Source organism: Colossoma macropomum, unplaced genomic scaffold (assembly GCF_904425465.1).
Source record: "Colossoma macropomum unplaced genomic scaffold, Colossoma_macropomum, whole genome shotgun sequence".
Taxonomy (NCBI): Eukaryota; Metazoa; Chordata; class Actinopteri; order Characiformes; family Serrasalmidae; genus Colossoma; species Colossoma macropomum.
This window is the reverse complement of record NW_023494788.1, coordinates 28,918,044-28,941,192: the sequence shown is the minus strand read 5'-3', so window position 1 is coordinate 28,941,192 and position 23,149 is coordinate 28,918,044. Positions and strand designations below refer to the sequence as shown.

At 37.2% G+C, this 23,149-nt stretch overlaps 1 protein-coding gene across 1 annotated transcript; it reads right to left on the bottom strand.

Moving 5' to 3' along the window:
* Positions 1–1,321: 1,321 nt before the first annotated feature.
* si:rp71-46j2.7 lies at positions 1,322–22,912 on the bottom strand. The gene is made up of 16 exons (XM_036569078.1): positions 20,725–22,912; positions 19,485–19,596; positions 19,001–19,214; positions 18,172–18,314; positions 12,244–12,400; positions 12,088–12,143; positions 11,794–11,954; positions 11,593–11,703; positions 9,974–10,096; positions 9,773–9,880; positions 9,514–9,672; positions 7,321–7,900; positions 6,523–6,586; positions 2,678–2,853; positions 2,512–2,600; positions 1,322–2,420 (listed from the first exon to the last, which is right to left on the bottom strand). Exons 1-16 carry the CDS (start codon positions 20,908–20,910, stop codon positions 2,331–2,333), a joined length of 2,529 nt encoding a protein of 842 aa, XP_036424971.1. The 5' UTR covers positions 20,911–22,912; the 3' UTR covers positions 1,322–2,330.
* Positions 22,913–23,149: the final 237 nt, after the last annotated feature.

Sequence of the window (23,149 nt, the reverse complement as noted above, 5' to 3'; positions counted from 1 at the left end):
TAGATGGAGTACTAGAACAGTTCTGGAGTACAGAACTCAATAAAATATGACTGCAGGGCTGCTTGAGGACTGGGTATAGGAAACACTGCCGTAAGTAATAGACAGAGGTGACACAGGACAGGACTGATCCAATAGATAACATTTATTAACACTGAAGATAACCGAGATTTCACATATTAAAAAAACAAAAACAAACAAAAAAAAAAAAACACATTTCATGTCTGAACAGAGCTGCAAATATAATGCATAATGATTTTCATATATGAACATATCCAACTGCTTCCTTTTTAAATTACTGTTAGAGTGTAATTGAAGGGTGATTTACAATTAACTAAGAAAATGTAGTAAATATGCAGGATATAATCTGTTTTCATTCAAAAATAAGGCTACACTGGAGTCATCGGTCCTCCTGCTGGAGATCTCGCGTAGACAGAGTACAGCTGTAACATGTTGACAGTTGTAACACGTTAAATATCTTTGATCATCCATATTTACTGTAAACATGATCTCACCCTCTTTGAGCATGAGAAATTTCATCTCCATGCACATCTCCATTACAGTGTTACAAAAGCATTCCTGCTAAACCACAAAGGCAGATACTCCAACGTCCTGCAGGACTTTAATTTTATCTTTAGTTATTCTTTCAATAGGCTAATACATTCACTTATTCATTCAAATGCATGCAATACAGTAAAATATTATTTTAATTTCTCTACAAATGCTGAGGTAGTAACTTAGTTGAACAGGCTACACCTAAGAAGAATAATAGATGTGTTTATTTTTATTGCATATATTTTAAACGGACATTAAATAACTTTTTTTTAAACCACTGTAGCCTATCCCAGCAGTCATTAGGCGGAAGGCGGGATACACCCTGGACAGGTGATTTAGAAACTTATTAACTGAAAAATTATCATTATAAATGACTATAAAATTATTATACAGTAGGCTGGTTAACAGAGCAGAGCAAATTACAGTTATCCTATGGCATTGTTACAGCTGTCCTGAGAACAACTGTATTCCTTTACCCACAACACAGTGTTCTTAATCGGGGGAAAAATGTCATCGCCCCCAGCTGAAAAAAATGAAGAAAAAAAACCCCAGACGTTTATCTACAAAATAGTAACTTTGCAGGAGAAGGCAAACAAATTTTAACTTTTAATGTAAGTTAATATAAAAATGTTTTATTCCAAGTAATATTACAGCATTTCTACTGGTCTATTCAACGTAACATTTTCACACAAAGGACAGCAGCTGTATTCAAATGATGTAGAAAAATATACATCATAAAAAATATATTATATGGCAACATACATATATATTTTGTTCTTGTCTGGACAGTGACAATATGCATGTTTTTACCCTGAATCTGTTGGTAGACAAATATGGATCATTCTCCCAAATTGGTTCAAAGTCAAAACACATTGCAAACTTTTAACTGACATTTATATTTACAATAAGATGTAAAATGCTCACCATGTGGCCATGAGGGACAGAGATGCAATCTCACTTCCTGTTCTAAGTTAAAGGCCCCGCCCCCTCCCAACAGGAAGTAATTTGAAAGTGATGATTTTGTATATATTTAGCTTATTACCATCTCAATTAATGCTTTGGGTGAAAATAGGTCATAACATAATCCTTGTACATATCTAAGGTCTGAATACTTAAAAGTTTTGTTTTTGTTTTTTACTGTGGGACTGCAGTATGAACTAATTTGGTAGAAATATCCAGAAAAGAAATATTAAGTACGTTATCCATTTACAGTTACACAAAAAGTGTTACACCTGTACTCAGTCTACTTCTCCCTGCAGAGGTTCAAACCCTTATCTACTAGATCTGGGCTCAAATGCATCAATCATCTCAAAGAAAGAATACTGATCCAGGCCTTTTATTTTAGACTGGATAGAATTACACAAACTGATAAGATTTGTGACATCAGATCAGTGTTCTTAAACTGATAAATATAGGCAAAGATCCAAACTGTTGTCTATTCAGAAGAAATTTATCGCTGGGTGGTGTGGTAAATGTGGGTTAGAACTGATTTCTACAGGTAGGTAGATCTCCAGGGGGCATACTGGTGACCACTTCTTCAACACATATAAAACACGTCGTATATAAAATATATGTACAAAAATATAGTTTTAAATAATTGCAGAAATGTAATCACAGTCTTAACATCTAGGTACTACATTTTGCAACGCACCTTAGACCTTTAAAGGTGGGCAAAATAAGAATGAAAATTATTCATACTGTAGATTTGACAGAGGGTTCATTCAGCAACTCCTGTCACATCATGAACTACAATCAACATCTGAAACTGTCCACTGATGTTAAACACTGTACTTCCCATTTAGCTTGGACAATCCATTTAAAATAACGTCTCCAGGCAGAAACCTCTTTAGGAGATATAAGAGCAATATCTAAAAAAAACACAAATCAGAGAGAGAGCGGTTACAGGGCAGTATCAAGCTGTTGTTGAAAACATTTTACAGTGGGTAAAACAGCACTCACATAAACCAGCTTCTTATTTTCCTCTGTGTCCTGCAGGATCTTAAACATAATCTCCACATCTGTTTTGCTGAAAATTGGATAGCCTGCAACTATCACAACATGCTATATTAATAATCTTTGAAGTGCTGCATATCTGGAGTAGAGCACAAAAGGAGAGAACACATACGCTTGGAAGAAATGAGGTGCATAGCTTTCTCCATGGTCTCGTTCTTATTCTCACTGCTTCGAGGCGGGTCCTGGGAGACGGGTATCTCTGGCCAAATGAGCTCACGGAGCTGGTCAATGTAGTTGGCTACCTGAGCTTCTGAAGGGTTCAACTTCTTAAGAAAAGTGTTCACTTTCCTGGGAAGAGAAATACACAGTTTTGTTCAATAAGGAGAAAAAAAACAAAGCATTGTTGCTTTGAGTTAAACTAAATTCAATTTTGCACTTAACATTTTACCTTTATTGTATAAGCAAGTCATAATGTTACTATAAAAAAACGCCTCTCCTAAAAATAGCAACTTTACAGGGGAAGGCAAAACTTTAAAAATAAAAACATTCAAAACCTTAACAAAAATTCATATAAAGATATATTATTTTCAGTAATATAGGATAATTTCTGTTCATTATGAAATTTCACACAATGCAAAGGACAACTGACATGTTCAAATGAGGTAGAAAAATAAAAATCGCAAAAAAAATAAAGATGCCAATAAGCAATTTCTTCATAATTATTAGGACAGTGAATCTGCTATACCTATACAGTACCAAGGAGAGTGATGAGTTTAAAGTAAACATGCAACCAATTTGCATACAATTAGCTTGTGCTGGTTTAACTTTTCCCTTTTAACCTTCATCAAGAAGATACTACTTACTTTTTTCTTCTTTAAAGTTAAGTTATATTTTAGCAGTTTAGTTTGATGAATGAATCTTGGACGGTGTGTAAAAAAGATTATACATGTCAATATGAAAAATGTAAAATACATGAACATGCAATGAATTCTTCATCATGCATTTGAGTGTTATATTTTCATTCAACAATTATAAGTAAATTCATTCAAAGTATGTTTTTCAGTAAGCCATGCAATGTTTACCCAAACACAAAGGCATATGTTTTTAGTTTATGTCTTCAGATGGTGCAGCAAACGTAGGGACCTGGGGACATTTAAAGGTGCAGTGTGTAAGATTGGGGGGGGTCTACTAGCAGAAATGGAATATAGTCAACAAAACCATGTTTTCACTAGTGTATAATTAACTGTCACTACCAATCATTGTTTCTACCGTAGCCCAGGATGGACAAACCAAACACTGGCTCTAGTGAGTGCCTTTGGTAGTTTGATGTTGAAGTGGCAGCTTGAATTAGGTGGTGCACCGGTTGGAAGACATAGAAGAAAGAAGAATCAGTGGTTGCTGCCAGTGCTAGCCTAATCATTTTGTGTTGTTTATGTCTATATATGTACACCCTTAAATGTGTCACAAATAGAATTGTGCCATTTTGGCAATACCCGACACTATTTAGTAATGATTTTCCTTTGCCGTAATTTTCTTTTATTCCTTTAGAACATGTATCGAATCTATATTTACTCTAAATTTGACAAATGGAGGATCATACTTATTAATTAGCACAAGAAAAGGCAAAGGATAGTGAATCACCAAAGAAGCAAAAACATGAAGAAACACAACTAAATCGGGACAGGCACAGCAGAAAACCCGATGGCCGCTTGGATGCCACTAAATCTTACACACTGCACCTTCAATCACAGAAAGAGAGAGAAAATATACAGGCTAACAATTCACTGAAATCATACTTACAACTAAGTATGTTATGCTGCCTTTTGCTACTCCAAACACGAGTGCCTGAATTTGAGCGTGTTGCCGAGGACGCATTGTTAAGGACGCAGCTGCATCACTAACAAGGTTAACTATTCTAGCTGATGCTAGCTAGATCCAGAAACAATGAAAATATATATTCTTTAACAAATGTGTTGGCACAGCGCCTCTGATAATCATCTAACCACTGTTTCTCTTCCCCTGCAGTTAACCAGATATACGTTCATGAACTCTTACAGATACTCATAAACTCTTACAGATGATGATCACGATGCACATCCCTAGCTGCTATACATCAACAAGTCACAGTGATCATCTATAGTTTATTCTTTTCTCCACACTTATCCCTATTGCAGTGGTGGAGGTTTTTTTACATTAATAAGGCTTACCAGATGTTTTGCAGTGTCAAAATATTAATTTTACTTTTATGGGCAGCTCTAAAGTTAGTTCCTGCTGACCAAAAGCGGACGCTTGGTAAGGCCAATGGTTTTGCATAATTTTGCTTATGAAGGACATGCAACAAACATTCACCGAACGACTCCCTTTAAATGGGTGGGACGGTGGGGGTGTTTGACCTGAGTACAGAAAGTTTGATCATTTGAAATATGCCTACAAAAATGTAATGATCTGTTTGTAATATTCACCTTGTAATCACCAGCCTGCTTAGGTAAATACTGCTAAAGAAGGACACTTTGAGAAATATTGCATTAATGGTTAATTTTTCCATAATCCACCATGTCATCTAACAGGATACCTTTATAGAAAGCTTAAAATCTGAACATCAGAATTTATGTAATACTTAAGAATAAACAATTTACTTAAGCTGAAATCAAAATATAGACTTGACTTGACATTAATGAGTTAAATTACTTAGGAAAAGTTGTCCAACTCTGCTTTTAAAGTAAATTCAGTGTTTAAAGTTTACATTGCATAAGCCTCCACAAGTAGCTGTATCAATCACACCCTGTCACACTGTGCCAATATGCTACTGGTAAAAAGGGACAGAGGAAAATTTTGCTTACAATCAAAACACTAAAAATTACTTCAAATTTATTTTTTAGTTTTAATGGACAAACCATTTTACAGTGTGGTTTGTCTGCTGTACTTTCATAACCTTAATATGATTAGCCTAATACTACTATTATATCACTTACTATTACTTTTCATGATCCTGATTTAAAATGGTGTATTCCACTCCCCCAGAAGTGACATCACATACATACATACAACAATCAGCCATAACATTAAAATCTTTATCCATTTTATCAGCTCCACTTAACATAAAGGTGCACTTTGTAGTTCTACAATTACACACTGTTGTCTATCTGTTTTTCTGCATATGTTCTTTGCCCCTTTTAACCCTATTCTTCAACGGTCAGAACCCCCACAGGACCACCACAGAGCAGGTAATTTTTGGGTGGTGAAATATTCTCAGCACAGTGACACTGACGTGATGGTGGTGTGTTAGTGTGCGTGGCGCTGGTATGAGTGGATCAGCCACAGTAGTGCTGCTGGAGTTTTTAAACATTTGTCACTGCTGGACTGAGAATAGTCCACCAACCAAAAATATCCAGCCAACAGCATCCTATGGGCAGCATAGTACGACCACTGATGACGGACTAGAAGATGAGTAACAAAAACTGTGCAGCAACAGATGAGCTACTGTCTGACTTTGCATCTTCAAGGTGGACCAACAGGGTAAGCGTGTCTAATAGCGTGGACAGTGAGTGGACACAGCACTGCTGTGTCTGTTTCACTCGTACCAGCAAAACACACATTAACACACTGCCACCACATCAGTATCACTGCAGTACTGAGAATGTTTCACTACGCAAATAATACCTGCTCTGTGGTGGTCCTGTGGGGGTCCTCACCATTGAAGAACAGGGTGAAAGGGGGCAGAGAAGCAGAACTACAAAGTGCACCTATAGTCGAGCTGATAAAATAGACAATGAGTGTAGAAACGATAATAATGACATGGCTGATCGGTTTATAGCCCTAACAATTTAACCCCTTCAGCAAGATGAACTCAGTATCAATTTTTGATCACTAAAGTATAAACACATGAAGATATAGAGTATCAAGCTGAAGTGACCCCATTTACCAATATTCAACCCACAGCGAGAACAAGAGAGCAGTTCCAGTGCTTAAGGAAGCCATTACATTTCAAAAGGGAAAAGTGAAAATCTTGGAACTTACTTCTTTATCAAAGGCATAAATGGTGTTAGAGCAGTCTTAATGATTTTAAGCATGCGAGAATTGCCTGTGAAAAGAAATTGAAAACAAGTGTTTTATTTTAACATTTATCATTTAACGTGTTCAATTTTAACACTAAGGAGTACAAAGTATTAGGGTCTATACAGTTAATGTCAGCCTATATACAGAGTTTGCCAAACTATTAGGCACAGCTACCCTTTACCTACACTCACTGGCCATTTATTAGGTCCACCTACCACATATATGCAATTTTTGACAATGTATCAGCTGCCCTGGGTGGACCTTTTTCATTGAGAGACACAATATAGAGTGGCTAAATGGTACACTCTGGTGACAGTTCTTCAAGGGTTCTTTAGTAAAGGAAATGGTTTTGTTTATACCCGTGAGTTCTATATGGAACCATTTCATGCTTAGATCGTTCTTTACATGGTGGAATGGCTCTTCAGACTGATGGAGAATGTGTTGTATATGTGTATATATCTTCTGGAAAATGGGTCTATATAGCACCAAAAAAGGTGCTGCTACTGTTACAATGTCAAGCTTGAAACAATAGAAGAACCATATACAACACATTCGCCATCCATCTGAACCGTTTCACCATGTAAAGAACCATTTAAGCATAAAATGTTTCTATATAGAACTCACGGTTATAAGCAAAACCATTCCCTTTACTAAAGAATCCTTGGAGAAACATCTCTTTTAAGAATGTAGTATACCTAATAAACTAGTTTATGTCAGTGGAATTACTGTTAAGCCAGAAAAGACTAATTCAAAACCCACCAGAAATTTCCTTCAGTAAATCAAATATCACTTTATTGACTTCAGGTTGTGCCCAGTTGGGTGTGTTGACTGTTTTTTTCTGTACTTGTGGAGAACTCCGCGTCTCTTCTTTGGTCTGATATACTTTCTCTTTCCCTTTGGGCTTATCTGTTGACTTTTTGCGAGTGAGGTGTTCCTTCTTGTTTATGCTTTCATTCAAACGGCAGTCTGAGAGGCTGTCATTTTCATATTGGCCCAGGCTTTCGCTGTCACTGTCAAATGAGCTATAGACAGCTGGCTGTATTTTAGGAATGACTTTTGTCCTGGCAGCAAATTGTGCCAAATTCTCACCAACACTTTCACGTTCAGAATGTTCTGCATATTGTTTTCCACATTTGAGGTCATCTGTCTGGTCAGTTGAAGGTGAATGTCCAGAGTCTGTGACCAACAACTCTTCCTCTGTTTCCAAATATTGTCTTTGCAATGTGTGCGTATCCTCTGGCTGGGCATGAGCCAGTTCATCATGTTGAGGTGAGGCATCTGATATACTGCATCTGTCCCTGGCATCATATGGCTTCTCCTCCCCTTTAAGATTATTTGGCTGAGAATAAAATAAGGCATTACAGTTTAAATCACTAGTACATGCACAGACAAACTCAGCAGGATACTAGCCTGCCTATTCGACTGAAGCCGCACACGCTAGACTTGCTAGACCTGCTTTTCGTTAGAAATTCCTCTAAAACATTAGCTCTCATCACTAATTTATCTCAATTGTGCTATCATTTTACCCAAACTTCACAGTCTCAAATGTCAGTTTAATAAGTGCAGAGAAATCAAGTCTAACTTAATTTTTAATGTGTTTTTTTTTTTTGGTTTTCCAAAATTGGAGATAATCGAAACGAACAAGGTACAGGTAATCAAGTGTTTGCTTGAGTTAAAATGAATGGTAGAAATCATAGCTTTCATCCTTCCCCAATACAACAAAGTTTTCCATTCAGGCAGCTTTTAAGAATGCGCCACATTTGTGATAGTGATGAGGCTTTTAACAGGCAGGTGGAAGAGCTATGTGTCCAGATTTGGGGGTATAATGACACTTTGTTAGATAAGAGACAGATGTGTAGACAGAGACATGATATCAAGATATTTTTTACCCTACTTCTCACACCAAAAACTTATAGGTCACTTTTGTGTCCACATACAGTCATATTTCTTCATCTTTGAAACGTACTGTAAACTAACACTGGCATTTGCTGAGCAGTGGCCGTCATTTTTATTACAAAAAAGCCTAATTTGAAGGATCATTTGGATCAAGCTCATTGGTTAAAAAAAAACAGTCTAAGATTTTAGACGGTAATTTTAAGTGTTATAATTTTGTCATTTGTATTTGCATGATGACATAATATAATTAAACACTTTCTGAAACCAATAAAGTATTTAAAGTCTATGGCTTGTTGACGTGAGGTTTTTGATTAGTTTGCCCATGTAGCCTCAGTTACATGGGCAAAACAAAACATCTGTTAAAAACAAGAATTTGTGAACATAAATGTGCATTTAGAAACAAAGATGAGAAATTTGCCGTGGCTAGAAATTTAAACAAAAGTGTGCCATGATACAACTTGCTTGTGTTTCTTAGGCTTGGAAATGGTGGATCAAGAGCAAAGGGGCCGAGATCATGAAAAACGGTTGGGGATCTCATGGAGCATGAAGTAAAAGTTATTGTACATTTTTTTTACACCATATGGGCTCATATAATTGGTGGTACTGTTTAGAAATGTAGAAAAATTGGGGGATTTCCCCTTTGAATAATTATGTAATGTCAATGACCTCTACCAACTTAGTGGTTCCTCCTAGAATGTTAACTTTCAAATCAATCACTGTTTTACATGTCACATTGTACATTATTGACCTTGTTGGTAATTGTTGCTAACTTGCTTTAATAAGGGTCATAAGTGGGTGGGTTTATATTAAAGAAGCAGTCTTAATTCCAGGTATTCCACAGCTGTTCCTGAATATGATGAAATGTCGCTCTGAAATCCCATGGATTATCTTATTCTGGGTCTTAGACAGAAATAAACTGCGATTTGAAGCAAACTCTCTCCAGTATCCAGTATTGTGAGGAAAAGGTCCCTTTCCTTTGATATAGTTATTAAGTTCAAATAATTCTGTGAGCTGTGATTCAGTGCAACAGTTGCACAAGTTGGTCTGTATACTTGCCTCATCATCTTCTTGGCCAGGGTCGAGAAAGGATGCAATCCCACCCAGAAGACCCCACACCCCTCCATCCCCATCTTCTTCTCCCAGTAACCTGTTCAGCGGGCAGAGGAATCTGAACACAAGTTCAGTACGACCCAACTCTGCATCATCCACCAGCACCTAAAAAAATGAGCACATACATAAAAAATTATCATTATTTTTTCTTTTTGACAGTTGTTGGTTTTATGATTATTACCATCTCATTAAATGTAAAGCTTACTTGCAGGAAGTGCTCAAAAATTGTTTTTGCTTCCTCTTGGTAGTCTTCAACAAGCTTTGTTTCTGTATGCTCCACTATTTCTGATATGGAGGGCAGATGAGACATGTCCTATGGACACATTTAAAACTGCGTTTCAAACTGATGAAAATCCTGAAGTGATACAGCATAAAAATAAAGGGAAAAAATAAATTGATGTCTTACTCGGCAGTGATAAAATTCAACTATTTCTGACTGGGTCTTTTTCACAACCCAGTGGAGATTCTCAGGGTTGCTTTTCTCTTCCAAGCGAACTGTGAAACACAACGTTTCATCTTCTGTCTCAACCTAGAAATACATTTATTATCTGTTAAAGTACTCTTTAATGTTTTTCCATCTAATCTCTAACTGTGATATCTGCAACATACAGTTTATTACATTTGACTAATTTCCCTGCACATAGAAAAGTACAGAAAACATGCAACAGAAGACAGCTGGAAGGGTGGCAAAAGGTGATGCTGCAGTGTGTTTTGAGTGAACAGGTTTTTTTTTATTATTATTTTTTTTATCTTCTAGTATGGAGAAATACATCAAAATTGTTTATTAACTAAAAAAAACTAAACACATTTAGGGTTTAAAGGCTTAAAGAGGAATTGCACCAATTATTAAAAATTTCTATATAATTCAATGGTTGAGATGTAAACAAAGTCATTCAGAGTGGTCCCACCATGAACACATCACCTTATCTTAAAACTATCATAAAACAATTTTTTGCATCAGGCACATATTTCATAACCATTTCATCTAGTGAAAATTTCTGTGAGGCAGGTTTCTGAGGTAGGGCTGAACAACTTTGGAAAATCTAATTGGAATTTTTCTGGCCAACATTATCTTTGTATTTAAATTTTCTGTTACACCCTAAATAGTGTTGCAGTTACATTCTGCACCATCAAGGTAACTTATGCATTATTTAAGGTAGACTGGAAAGGTCTATGTAAGAAGCTGAAGAATACGAAACCAACTTCCTTGTGAAAAGAGGAACAAGATTACATCCAGCTGTTCTGGAATAAAAGCTTACCCTAAAATGTGGCATGACTTTCGTTTTAAAGAAAAAGCATTTGTAAATGGTTCCTTTTCAAGGAATTATGACTACAGTAATGATTTTCTCAATGCGTCACTCCGAGATTTCTTCTTTTTGTGAAACAGGCTGATGGGAAGATGTGTTGAAACATCAGTCAGCTGTAATCATTTGTCAAGCTATCTGATATTACTTGGTATAATCTATAAAGCAGCAAATGACTAATCTGTAGCTACTCAAAAAATATGCAAATAAACATTTAGGATGGGTTAATTTCTTTATCATCAGCTCTGGCACAGTCTTGGTTAAAATTAAGTGAAACTAAGGAGCTGACTTAATCATTTCTAGCGGCAGTTTGAGTTGATTCCAGAAAATCTGACATTGTGTTTTGGGGGGGAAAATAAGACATAACATATGAAGTGTGCTATAACTTTCACAAAGGCCACAATATGATTACTTTCTTTCCAATGTGTTAAGTTTAGAAAATAAGCAATAATTACATTATTGCATTAAAATGTATCATGAGGATGTGCTACTCTCACTTAGAAAATCAACAAAATGTCATTTGAAGGGGTGCCCATACTTTTGCATATGACTATGTCAGAGGAGGAAAAACACCTAAACATGCAGAACAACTGAGAACTACTGTTCTTAGTCAAGACTGTCTTTCAAATGAGCTTCATTACAGTGCTGTTGCTGCCTTGGGGATAAATACATGAATAAATAAGTACATAAATAAACAAGAAAGAAAGAAACACAGACTCACTTTAGTGACAGTAACATGCCAGTTCCCAACCCGCCACATCTCAAAGGACAGCTTAAACTCCATCATGTCCTCTGGGAGGCTACTCGAGCAACTCTCCACATCACTGTCTTCCTAACAGCAAACAACATGAAAGACCATAAGATATGAGCAGCTCTGAAATCAAATTTATGTTTAATTACAGCTGATGTTCTGTTTGCTCACACTCTCATGGATCGAGTCATCACAGCTGCTTGCACCATCAGCTTCTATTACAGCAGCCCTGCGTGAAAGCAAAGCCCTCTTCATCAGCTCCTTCTCTTTCTTCTGTAATTTCTTCTTCTTCGGCTTAAAGAACTTGGAGACCTTTTCCATCACTTTGTTGCCTGCAGGGAGACCAACAAAAAGTGGAGTTTTACAAAGTGTGGAAAGTTAGTTCTAAAATAATTGAAAACAAATTCTCAGTGCATCCTCATATTATTGTCTGTGCAATTTAAAATGATAAAACGGACGATTTACCTTTCTTTTTCGCTTTGATGTCTTCAGATGGACTCTCTTCCACTTCTTCTTTTAGCCTGTAGAATATGAAGCAACCATTGCAACAAACTCAATCAAGAAAATGCTTAAAAATACTACTTTTAACTTTGTGGAAGCAGATGTGCCGGGGCCACTCACACTTCTACATTCTCAACCCCAGTAGAGGAAATAGTGTTTTCTCTGTCCGAGTCATGCCCTTCTCCCACTGGGCTCTCAAAGGGCACTCGATCCAGCTGACAAACCACCAGGCGATTCAAGTTGTCTGGGTCAGACAGCAATGTCACGAGTGCCAGTACTAGGAAACAACAACTCAGCTGAAACAAGTAATGATTACATAATATTTTGTAGAAAATCTGCAATTTCTGCAATAAGTATTTCTTGAAATATTCCTGAAGACCAGCATAGTTATGGTAAGCTACCACAAACAGAAACGGTACCATTTTGTTAACCCTTTACTGCATGGTGTTGCCAGGTGGCAATAATGACTTTTTTTTGCCTGAGAACAACCCAATAGTTATTTTTTTCTTTACATTCAACTAAAGGCTTTCTGAGTAACTTAGTTTACTTTTTTCTAATCACATCCCTATACTTCCTTTTTCACACTCATAATATGGACAGGCCTCTTTCATATTATGTGTATGATTTCATACTTGAACACAACCTTGGCAATTACAGTTACTTTTAAAATAAATTAAAACAATGTATATTCTACAAATAAAAATAACTGTTGCTATATGGCAACAGCAAGCAAAAACAAAACTGCAATATGCAATGTAACTGGAATAAATGAATGCAATGCAATTGGACACTACCATTTTCAATTTTTTTTATACGTTTGAAACAACAATTTTTCCAAATACCTTTCTGTATTTTTAAAGCTCTTATGCATAAATGGCTGTTACGTGCATATCCTTGATTTCCTATAGCAGTGTACCGGTTTACCCCCATTGTATGCATTGTGGATTGTAATTGTATCACCACATGCTGTTGCCATACGCTATATATTCATAAATATTTATATCATTTATGGCATTTTCAATACAAAAAAAATCATAAAATCATGTTTCTTTCATAATTCATGCAGTAAATGGGTTAATAATAAAAGAACAATAACTATTTTGTTACTAGTGTGACTATTACAGGTACTGTTGGTTTCTGTCAAAATAAGTGGCCCAGTATTGGCATTCTTGACTTTGCTTTATTATACGACACATTTGCCTCTTCTGATATGCTCAGTTTTACACCTCTCATGTAAGTCGTCAGTAGGCAGTGATGCTTCTACATTCTAAGCCAATTAAAGCTGAGATCCACTGTAATTTAAATTCAAAAAGCAAAATAGGCAGTAGGGCAAATAACCCTTTTGATGTCCAGGAAAGAGTAACTACACCCTAAGAACTTTTTTCATTAACAGCTGAAATGTATTGCTCTGTAATATTAAAATATACCAACCTTGCTTAAAATTTGCACACATCCTTCCAAACTGGCAAAACATATTTTTATCAAGGTCAGTTCAGCCTCGTCATAACTATTTCACAAACATTTTCATATAGTATATTACATAATTGGCTCCTATTTCGATGTAAACTCACTGCGCGAACATGTACGGCTGTAATGAATGCAGATTGTTGTCAAAGCTTTGAGGATTTGTTTCTGTTAGCACGTTAGCACCCGAGCGCTAATCTTAGCTAAGCTTACACTGCAGTATAGCTTCATGGCCTACAGCTTTGGCAGGGACTGAAAATGAAAGTAAGACGCAGAACTACAAAAGCGATATGTCAGCCCTTTTAGCCCTAAACCCATCCCATTACACCCATGAAGCAGGAGGCGCGTTTTGTCTTGTGACTCTACTGGGTTGAGCAATCTCCGGTCATTTCAATGGTTACGTTAGTTTAGGGCGACAAAATGTAACTGCTGCACCATTTAAGGTGGAAGGGGAAGATTAGAACAAGAAGCTGACTTTAGTTGTTGAAAGAGTTGAAGGCATGAAAATGGGTTTATACTTGACAGGTGGGTAAAATTAACTTATTTTTGCTGTTTCACTGAATCAACAGTACTGATTTGTCCTGTTTCCTAATGTTTGTGGTTAGCTTCTCAGTAGCAATCTTAGTGAGTTTGCTAAATCCCAACTTAGCTAAAGTTAGTTACATTAACTTGCTTTGTTATTTTTTGGTTCTAACCTTATATCCTGGCATTTATGCGTAAAAAATTACCGAAGGGTTTTTTGGCCACAGAGATCTAGTGTCGTTTGCCCTCTGCGCTTTTAAATGTGGCATCCAGCCCGTGCCCTCGATCGCTATCGGCTATCGGTCGATCGGTATCGGCCCCCAAAACACTGATCTGTCCATCTCTAAACGAGTCCAAAAATGGATATTTCATAATAAAAGAAAACACCTACCATTTTAATGCAAAGTAAATAATGAGGAGAGGGCTACCTTTAGAACACTAAGTGCTTTTTGGAATACTCGACTGTGTGTAGTGGGAAATGGGTCCATTCTTCAGGAATAAAAGCCTTCAGTTCTTTGAGAGAAGGAGCAGTTCGTGAGAACATACAATTAATGCCTGATTCTGAATTTACTTTTTCACTCCAGCCCACACCTCAAATAAAGGTTCAAACTTTAGATATGGTGACTGGGAAGGCCACAGAAAACATATAACCTCACACAAGGGTCCATTAAACAACTGCATGTTTCTTTTTTTCTGCAGTGTGCAGAGAGACATTATCATCTGGCGATACAGAAATACCATAAGGGAGCAGTGTTCGTATTATTAGTCGTTCCTTGACTGAAATATCAAAATCAAAGATTTCTGAGAGATTTTCTCCAAATGTATGTATGTTGTGATGTGGGACATTTTTACATTTGGTGAAAGGGACAAGTACAACTCATAAGACCGTCTTACTTCTTCTCCTTGCACAAGAGTCCAGGTTTTGTGCTTCTTAAACCAGGTTTTGTGCAATGGCCTCAGGAAAAAGCAATTTCTGAACAACTGGCTAGCCATAGGTTTATTGTTTCTGAAGCTCTCAACATAAGAGTGTGTCCCTTTAAATATTAAATCATTTTGCAGTTTCTGTGACTGTGATTTTGCCTCTTTGAAACCAGAGCTATTTCACTTTTTTAATTGTGCATATTTGAAGTAGTTCAAAAAAATGGAACAGTAGGTAAAATGTAAATAAAAATACTTTGAAAAACACTTGTCAATGAAGACCCTCCATTGCTGCAACCACAAATGCAAGTTAAGACTGTACTATGCACAGAGGAAGTCATATATCAGTAATGTCCAGGCACACTGCCGAATTCTCTCAACTCGAGCTTATCTGAAATAGACTGATGCTTTGGAAATGTGTATTGTGGTCTGACAAATCAACTTTTCAGATTATTTATGGAAATAATGGAGATCATGTTCTCTGGGCCAAAGAAGAAAAGGACCATCCAGACTGTTACCAGCATAAAGTTGAAAAGCATCTGTAATGGTATATTAGTGGGTAACCTGCAGATCTGTGAAAGTACCATTAATCCTGAACACATTTTGGAGCAATATGTGCTGCCTTCTAGGTGCAGTTTTCAGAAACACCCATGCTTATTTAAATATGACAACACCAAGCCATGTTCTGCACACGTTACAACAGCAAGGCTGCATGATCAATGTGCTAGACTGGCCTTCCTGCTGTCCAGAACTGTCTCCCTCTGAAAATGTGTGTCTCATAAAGCTCAAAATATGATAACAGGCCGACAGTTGCACAGCTGAAGACTTTTACAAAATAATGTGCAAAAAATCAGCTTTTATAACTAGATCAGTTTGTGTCTTTAGTCCCTTAACGAATATTAAGTGTTGTTAACAGGAAAGGTCATGTAATACAGCAGGAAACATACTCTCGTCCCAACTTTTTTGGATTGTGTTGCAGACATTAAAATAGGAATAAGCATATTTTTCCAATAAAACAATAAAGTTTATATGATAAAACACCAAATACTGTACTTTTTTTCTACTTTTTTCAACTTATTACAGGTCAAACTGCTCAAACTGCTTTCTTTCAGGTCATTGGGCCTCATTCACCAATATCTTCCTAAGTCTTTTCTTAAATTTGTTCTTGAGAAAGGTCCTAAGAAAAACCACGTCAGATTCATGATGTGTTGTTAAGCCACAGAATTGTTCACACCTTTGTGCTCTTGAATGTGCATGGATTTTGTTCTTACCTAAGAACAAATACCAGTTAAAAAACACTGGTGAAGGTCAGAATCTTCGTAATAACCTATGCAAGTGGGTTTAAAGAGAAAAAACGGATGGTGAATGAGGCCCATTGTCTTACTGCAAAGTGAAGTAGCATCCACTGAATCTGACACGTCCAGCTGAGCATTTTACAGATGGTTGTGTCCTGTGCATCATGAGCAGCTCCTTTTTTCTTCACACTTTCCTAATTCTATCATACTGGTACAGGTTCATCTTCATCTGTCCATAAGTCTTTGCCTGAAAGCTATGCAGGCTTTTTAGTGCACATTTAAGGAAACTTGTAACTTTGCCTTCCTGTTCTGACGGTTTACCAGTAATTTGCATCTTGTGGCGTTCCCTCTGACATCACGATGATGTGTTTTTCTCTTTATGGTAGTCTTTGAGTCATATGCCTACTTCCTGATTAGTTTCTGTTTCTGAATTGTTCAGCAGTTTCTTTAATCATCCACTACTCCACCACCTGGTTGTTTGCTGTTGCTAAGCCCACATGTTCATTATTCCTATTATCAATATACCAATCACTAGATCTTGACACATTTAATGTTTTGGCTGAAAGGAACCGCTGAGCAATCAAACTTACACAATATTTTTAAATTAACCCCAGATGTAGCTGATCAGCCAAGACATGTATGGTGTCCAAATTTAGCTTGTTTAGGTTAGCGCTGGAGCTGTGAGGCTAAACGTTGTTGACAAAACATTGCTGACAAAAATGGTTGCGCAAATATTTTCTGTTGTTGTCTAAACTGGAGGGGTTCAGCAGGGTTCCCAAACTTTTGTGTCAGCTGAACCGCTTTAATCTACATTGTTACCTTAGGTATGAAAACATTTTTAATCAAATGGTTTTGCCGACCGGTGTGCACGTTTAGTTTCTAAATGTCTTTTCGAGAGAGCTGGCTTTGATTAGAAAGCTGCTCCCAACACACATATTTTATACTTAATGGTAATTTTAAACGATTAAAATGTTTTATTAAATGATTTAGGTAACTAATATTACCGTTTTACAACTTTTTCACTAATAGTGTTACAATTTGATTTTTTACTTGTAAAACATATCTAACATATATGTTGAAATATATTTTTAAAAATATATTTGACATTTCCATCACAATCTCACAAAACTCACTTCAACTAGTCACTGCGACCTTATTAAAGACCTGGATCCAGTTTGAGCAGAATGAAAAAAGTTTTGAGGATGTTTTTTTCCGCAACGATCTGGGTGACTACTGACTTGTTAGCATTGTTAGCCTAACATGTCTTGGCTGACTACATCTGGGGTAAGATTTCATTTTGGATGGCCTGCTTTAGTGGTGTTCACTTCAATAGTCTTCATGCTGAGAGACAAAAAGCAGCAGACTCCAATGCAAATGCTCTATCTAGAATCAACTCTACAATCAACTCTTCTTTGCATGAACTAATGATGCAATAACACACAGCTGGTCAAGAGACAGCATTCTGTGAAAATGTGCTGGAAAGCACAGCTAAAACAAAGATGTTTTGTCCAGTTACTGTCCAGTAGCAGACTGCACTGTATATACAGTATGTACTATGTATGAAAGAAAAAACTAAAAGTTTGAGTGAAAGGTACATTTTGTTCTGATACTTTAAGATTGCTACTAAATATAGAAATGTGGATGAGCAAGTCAGCTGATGTAGTTACTCTGTAGTGAAAAGCCACTGTAACTACAAGTGAAAACATGCTGATAACGGTTAGTGTTGAAGATTCTATCTAACAGAAAAATGCACACGATTCACTCTGTAATTCTGAATATGCTAAAAGGAATGTTCCTGACTAGAATAACGTTTGAGCGAAGGTGAACAAGAACAGAGCACAGGCCATACCTTTTGTGGCCAGAATCTCTCGTAAAGCACAGCGGTAGACATTTGGCTCCCACAGGTGCAGAGGGAAAAGGTTGTGTATTAAGGCTTCAGACAAAGACCTAAGGAAAACCATTTCTTCAGCTTTACTGATGAACAGTGGGGACCTGAGAAAGGAGATAAATACTAATACTAATGATAATCATGAAACAAATCCACATGCACAAAAAGGATTTTAGTGATCATCTTTGAACTGTCTGTACCATCAGTTATAAAAGTACAACTAAAAGGGAGAAAACAGAAGTGCTGCCTACATGCTTTTTATGAGAAGAGGTTGCAACGGACCACACTAACCACATGAAAAAGGCAGCCAGTAAGTTAAAGAGGAAATTATTTTCACCACTGTTTTATCGTTCTCAGCATTACATGTAAAAACTCAGAGCACACGTGTTAGTTCACTGGTGGTTTTGGATAATAGATAAAATGGCACTGTACTGTAGACATTACGACACCTGGTTCCCATCACCACCATTCTAGAGTTGCTACGTTTCTTTACAGTCAACCGTTTCATCAAACCACCCTGAATGACACTGTCTACATCTCAACAATTTAATTACGAAGAAATGTTGAAAAACTGGTGGAATTCTTATTTAAAGGAACAAAACTTATGGTGATAAACAAGTATCAAAGTTCAAGGCTGCAATAAAAATAAAATGCTTTTTTATGATGAAAGCACAATTATGATGGTACTAAAGCACATAATGGCATAATTTGAGATATAGTGGTATGGTGTGCCATTCATATGAGGCTTGCGTAACAAGCACATGAGGAAGCTTTACAGAAACATGCTTACCTGTCTGACTGCTTTGCGCAGTGGAGGTGCTGGGTGAAGATGTCAATGCAGCCCACACTAGTGACTGAGAGGTCAAAGTCCTTGGCCTTACAAATAATCTGGTCCACAATGAGGTTAAATTCCCTGAGGAGAGCTGCATATAAAGGCTGACTGTCTCCAAGTTCTGGGACCATGTACCAGGGCAAGACCAGCTGAGCATAGGCACACCTAAACACTATAAAAGATACGTAGCTTCAAGGCACTTTCCAGGAACATTACATTGCTAAACAACTACAAGGATTTGTGTGTTCTTTATAAAGTCAGTTTGATGAGCTTTTGAAGGCAGTACATCACTGTCAAACTGAGAATCAATATAACTTCCTAAAACTCATCAACCAGGCTGCAGATGGCAAAAGACAGTTGGTATGTATTTTATTCTGAGAAGTCATGTGGCTACCAAAATTTACTTGCACACCTAAAAAAGAAATTGAAAGTTGAAACTTACGTTGGTGAAGTGACCTCTGAACATTTGGGTACTGCGACCTGTTCAGTGTTGTCTGCTTTAGTGCAGTTGTATCAGTCTCATCTCTGCCAGCCATATGACCACTTTCACTTGTCTGTGAAAGATTAATAATACAGGTCATAAAAGGTTGCATGCAAGTTTTGAACCAGCATACAACATGTTGGAAAGTGCCCTAATGTCCTTACTTCCCAGACTCCACTGTGTGACATTGAAATAGTGAACAGAGCCAGTATTTACAGTTAAGAAGGCACAGTTAACTCTATCTGGGGCTGGCATGCGGCATGTACCAACTACAGTGCGAGTGTACTTTAAATTACCATTCTAAGGTTTGGAATCACTTGCCATATTAATAATTGCTGTTATTCTATTCATTAATAACTTACACAGTGTTGTCTTAAATACTGTAAGCTACACCGCCAGACGGTAAGATGTTTCATTCAAAATAGATTTGGGGAATGCCAAGAAATGATCAAATTATAAATAATACACCGTAATTCGCTGTTTACAGAAACTTCTTGATAAGTTATCTGTCTTGACATTTGATCACCACTTTTCAAATATGAGGCATGCTGGATATCAATTTTATTACAACTTCCTACAAGGTAGGTGAAACTTTTAATCTTGCAGAATAACAGCATCGTAATAGGATAGTTTTACACATGTATCTTTAATATGCTGGTTTTATATTACTGAAAACAGATACTAAACTTTTGAATGGTAGTGTATATCAAATTCCAAGAATTCTCCAAAACAGGATTCTTTGCTATGTTTAAAATCTGCCAGAAAGTCATGAAATTAAACTTCAGTTATTCACAAGCAAGCACTAAACTATCAGACTGACCCAGGAAACACAAGAACATAATTTGGATGCTTGAAGTCTAACATTTGTACAAAGGGCCAGGCCTCCCTGACCCATAGAACAATAAAAAATCCAATGTTAATCGTAAATAACAACATAAAATGATATACAAGCAAAACATTTCAAATGTTAGATGTTCATTCAATATATAACCATACCAATTTCCATCACTTTAGAACCATCACAAGAAGTCGACTTCTACACTCATCACTCTACATGTAGTTGTTGGACATGAAAGGGTTAAGAAAGGTATTTTTAAATGCCATCAAAATTCCCTCACGACATGTCTCTGTGTGGTGGGTGACAGTAGCTGTGTGTAATAGTGAAACAGCTGAACTACAATGATCTTAAGACCACAAGTACCTGAAATGACGCTTCCTCCGCGGTGCCGTCCGTCTGAGTGCTGCGTTCACTCCTGTTACAGGCAGCAGGAAAGATGAGCAGAAAACACAGAAGCCAAATGCCCGCCAGAAACGACAACTGTCCGGACTCCGACAAATACCAGGTCAGACTTACGATGGTAGCGAACAGATAATGCCAGAAGCACATTTTCGTCTCTGTGGAGATTTCACCGCTTTCTTAAACTTTCCGCAAGTTCACAGCCTTGTTTCCGCTCTCAGACTGAAGGAGAGCTGACTGCAGCGCGGAGACAGTCCGCCGGAGCGTTAACCGGAAGGGAAGACCTTGTAGAAACGTACTGCGATTGGTTGAAGAGAATTCTTCACTTTCTCTTGACAGCGTGCAACACATGCAGGTCAGCAATGTTGTGCAATACGTTTGGAATAAGTACATGTCATTATATCAGTTAGTCCATTAACAATAAGAGCACGCTGAGGAGTCAGAGCACGCCTGGGTACCCACGATACCTCATGCTTAGCTGGGCTGTGCTTAGTTCTAAAAACAGTAAGTAAAGCTTTTCCGTATTAGTGTTCACAGGTTATGCGAACTTCTGAGCCGGTTAGGTAGGTTCTGGGGGGTGCCGCCCCCCAGGTATGTGTGTATGTGTGGGCTGCAATAGAAGGACATGATCGCGTCGTAGACTTTCAGAGTAATATTCGTTTTTTCAGAAATAAGAACGATTTTTTCCCCTTGTAATGTTGTTGCTGAGTCAATCCGAAATAAAGCTGCTTATGAGCACGAGCTTCTTGTCTACCTTTTTCTCTGTGTAACCTCCGCCCCCTCCAGGCTACAATACTTAAAATACGAATAAGACAAAAAATACATGACTTTAAAAGGGTTTCCACCCAAAATGTTTTTTTTTTATTATTACATAATTCATAAATATGAAAACACAAGTGGTTTGATGTGAAATGCTCCATTCTAGACAAAATTGCCAGCTTGTTAACACTGAAGGAGATCAAGCGTCCAAATGAAATGGTAATGAATAGACTGCCTGATTTCTGAGACATTGTTTTATGATAGTTCCGAGGTAAAGATTTGGTCTAAAACGTAGTTTTATTGCATTAATAAAGGAGAGGTACACACAGGGTGATTTTCAAAATATTTCACCATTATCAGCAATGCATTAAAAAACAGAAAACAAAGTGTAGGTCGGCCTTTATAAGGGATCTATTTGCGTTTAGTTCACCGCCAATGTAAAGAAATCCGAGTTAATTTCTCTATAATGAACTGTTTCACATCAAACTTCGACCTTATATCCCAATGCAAACATTTAGAAAATTCGGCGATGTTCTCCTTTAACCTACATCTGACGAATAGGCTGGTTCACTAGCGGTTTCTTTAACTGAAAGATCTATCATTGAATAGATAAGATAGATAGATAGCTACGGCAGTAATTTTATGCTGCTTCTATATGGTCCAGCCCACACTCACTTTAAGGTGCCTGTCGTTCCTCATGTTTGCCACACGATGGCACTATTCATGGCACTGTATTATTCAACATGATTTATGAATGAATGGTCTTCTGTTAGCTTTATTGTTAATCTTTATTGTTGAGTCCAGGGACTTTTTAAATACCTTGCTATAATTTTCCTGTATCATATCTACAATTGTTCTAGCACTGAGTCTATTTTCAGAAAGCGTTTTTACTAGAGGGTTTTAGCAGCTGTCTCAGGCAACACATCACCTGCAGTGAATGGCAAGCGGCAACACGCGAGAGCCACACTCCTCCCTCTCAAACACAGGAACACCGAGGGCATTCAGTAGGAGCGACATGTTCCTCCCATTTGCTGTTGTGCATTGGGCTCGGTTTGCGATCATAGTCTGAACGCAACTTCAGTACATCTAACATTTATCAAAATATGAGCTTATGTTTATTAGGCGCTCTTCTATTTTTGGGCTCATTTTGGTCTAAAAATGCTGACGCTCCAAGGTCACAGGTGTGACAATTTGCAAAGCCGCACAGATGGCGTGACTAACACAAGTGAATTAAATTAAACCCAAAAGAGGAAATAGTAGGCCAACTATATTAAGATACTATAGTAAATAGTGAACTATTTGAAAATACTCAGGAAACAATTTCTCAAATTTGTACGTTAGATACACGAAACTGAGTAAACGTACTACCCAACTCGGATTACTGATAAAGTGGACAACCATGAAGGCTAATAACTTGAACTCTGACCTTACAGTGTCATCCACAGACATTACAGGCATAAGACTCTGTGCGGTCCCAATCATCTTAATCCAGACACAAGTAGATGTAACAGCACAGTTTGTGATGCCAGTCCATAATCCTGCTAAACCTTCAATCTTCATGAAACCTGAACCTGTTTAGAAAACTTCTCTTGTAGGCTGTACAGGCTTTTGAAAGGAAAGCTGGGTTATT

What these genes read in the sequence shown, in the direction of transcription:
- si:rp71-46j2.7 (XM_036569078.1), bottom strand. Translation starts at nt 20,910, where the DNA reads ATGTGCTTCTGGCATTATCTGTTCGCTACCATCGTAAGTCTGACCTGG. An exon ending in TCAGAGGTCACTTCACCAAC is followed by an intron (nt 19,215 to 19,484) that starts GTAAGTTTCAAC and finishes TATCTTTTATAG; the next exon opens with TGTTTAGGTGTGCCTATGCT. An exon ending in GGCATGTTACTGTCACTAAA is followed by an intron (nt 10,097 to 11,592) that starts GTGAGTCTGTGT and finishes ATGTATTTCTAG; the next exon opens with GTTGAGACAGAAGATGAAAC.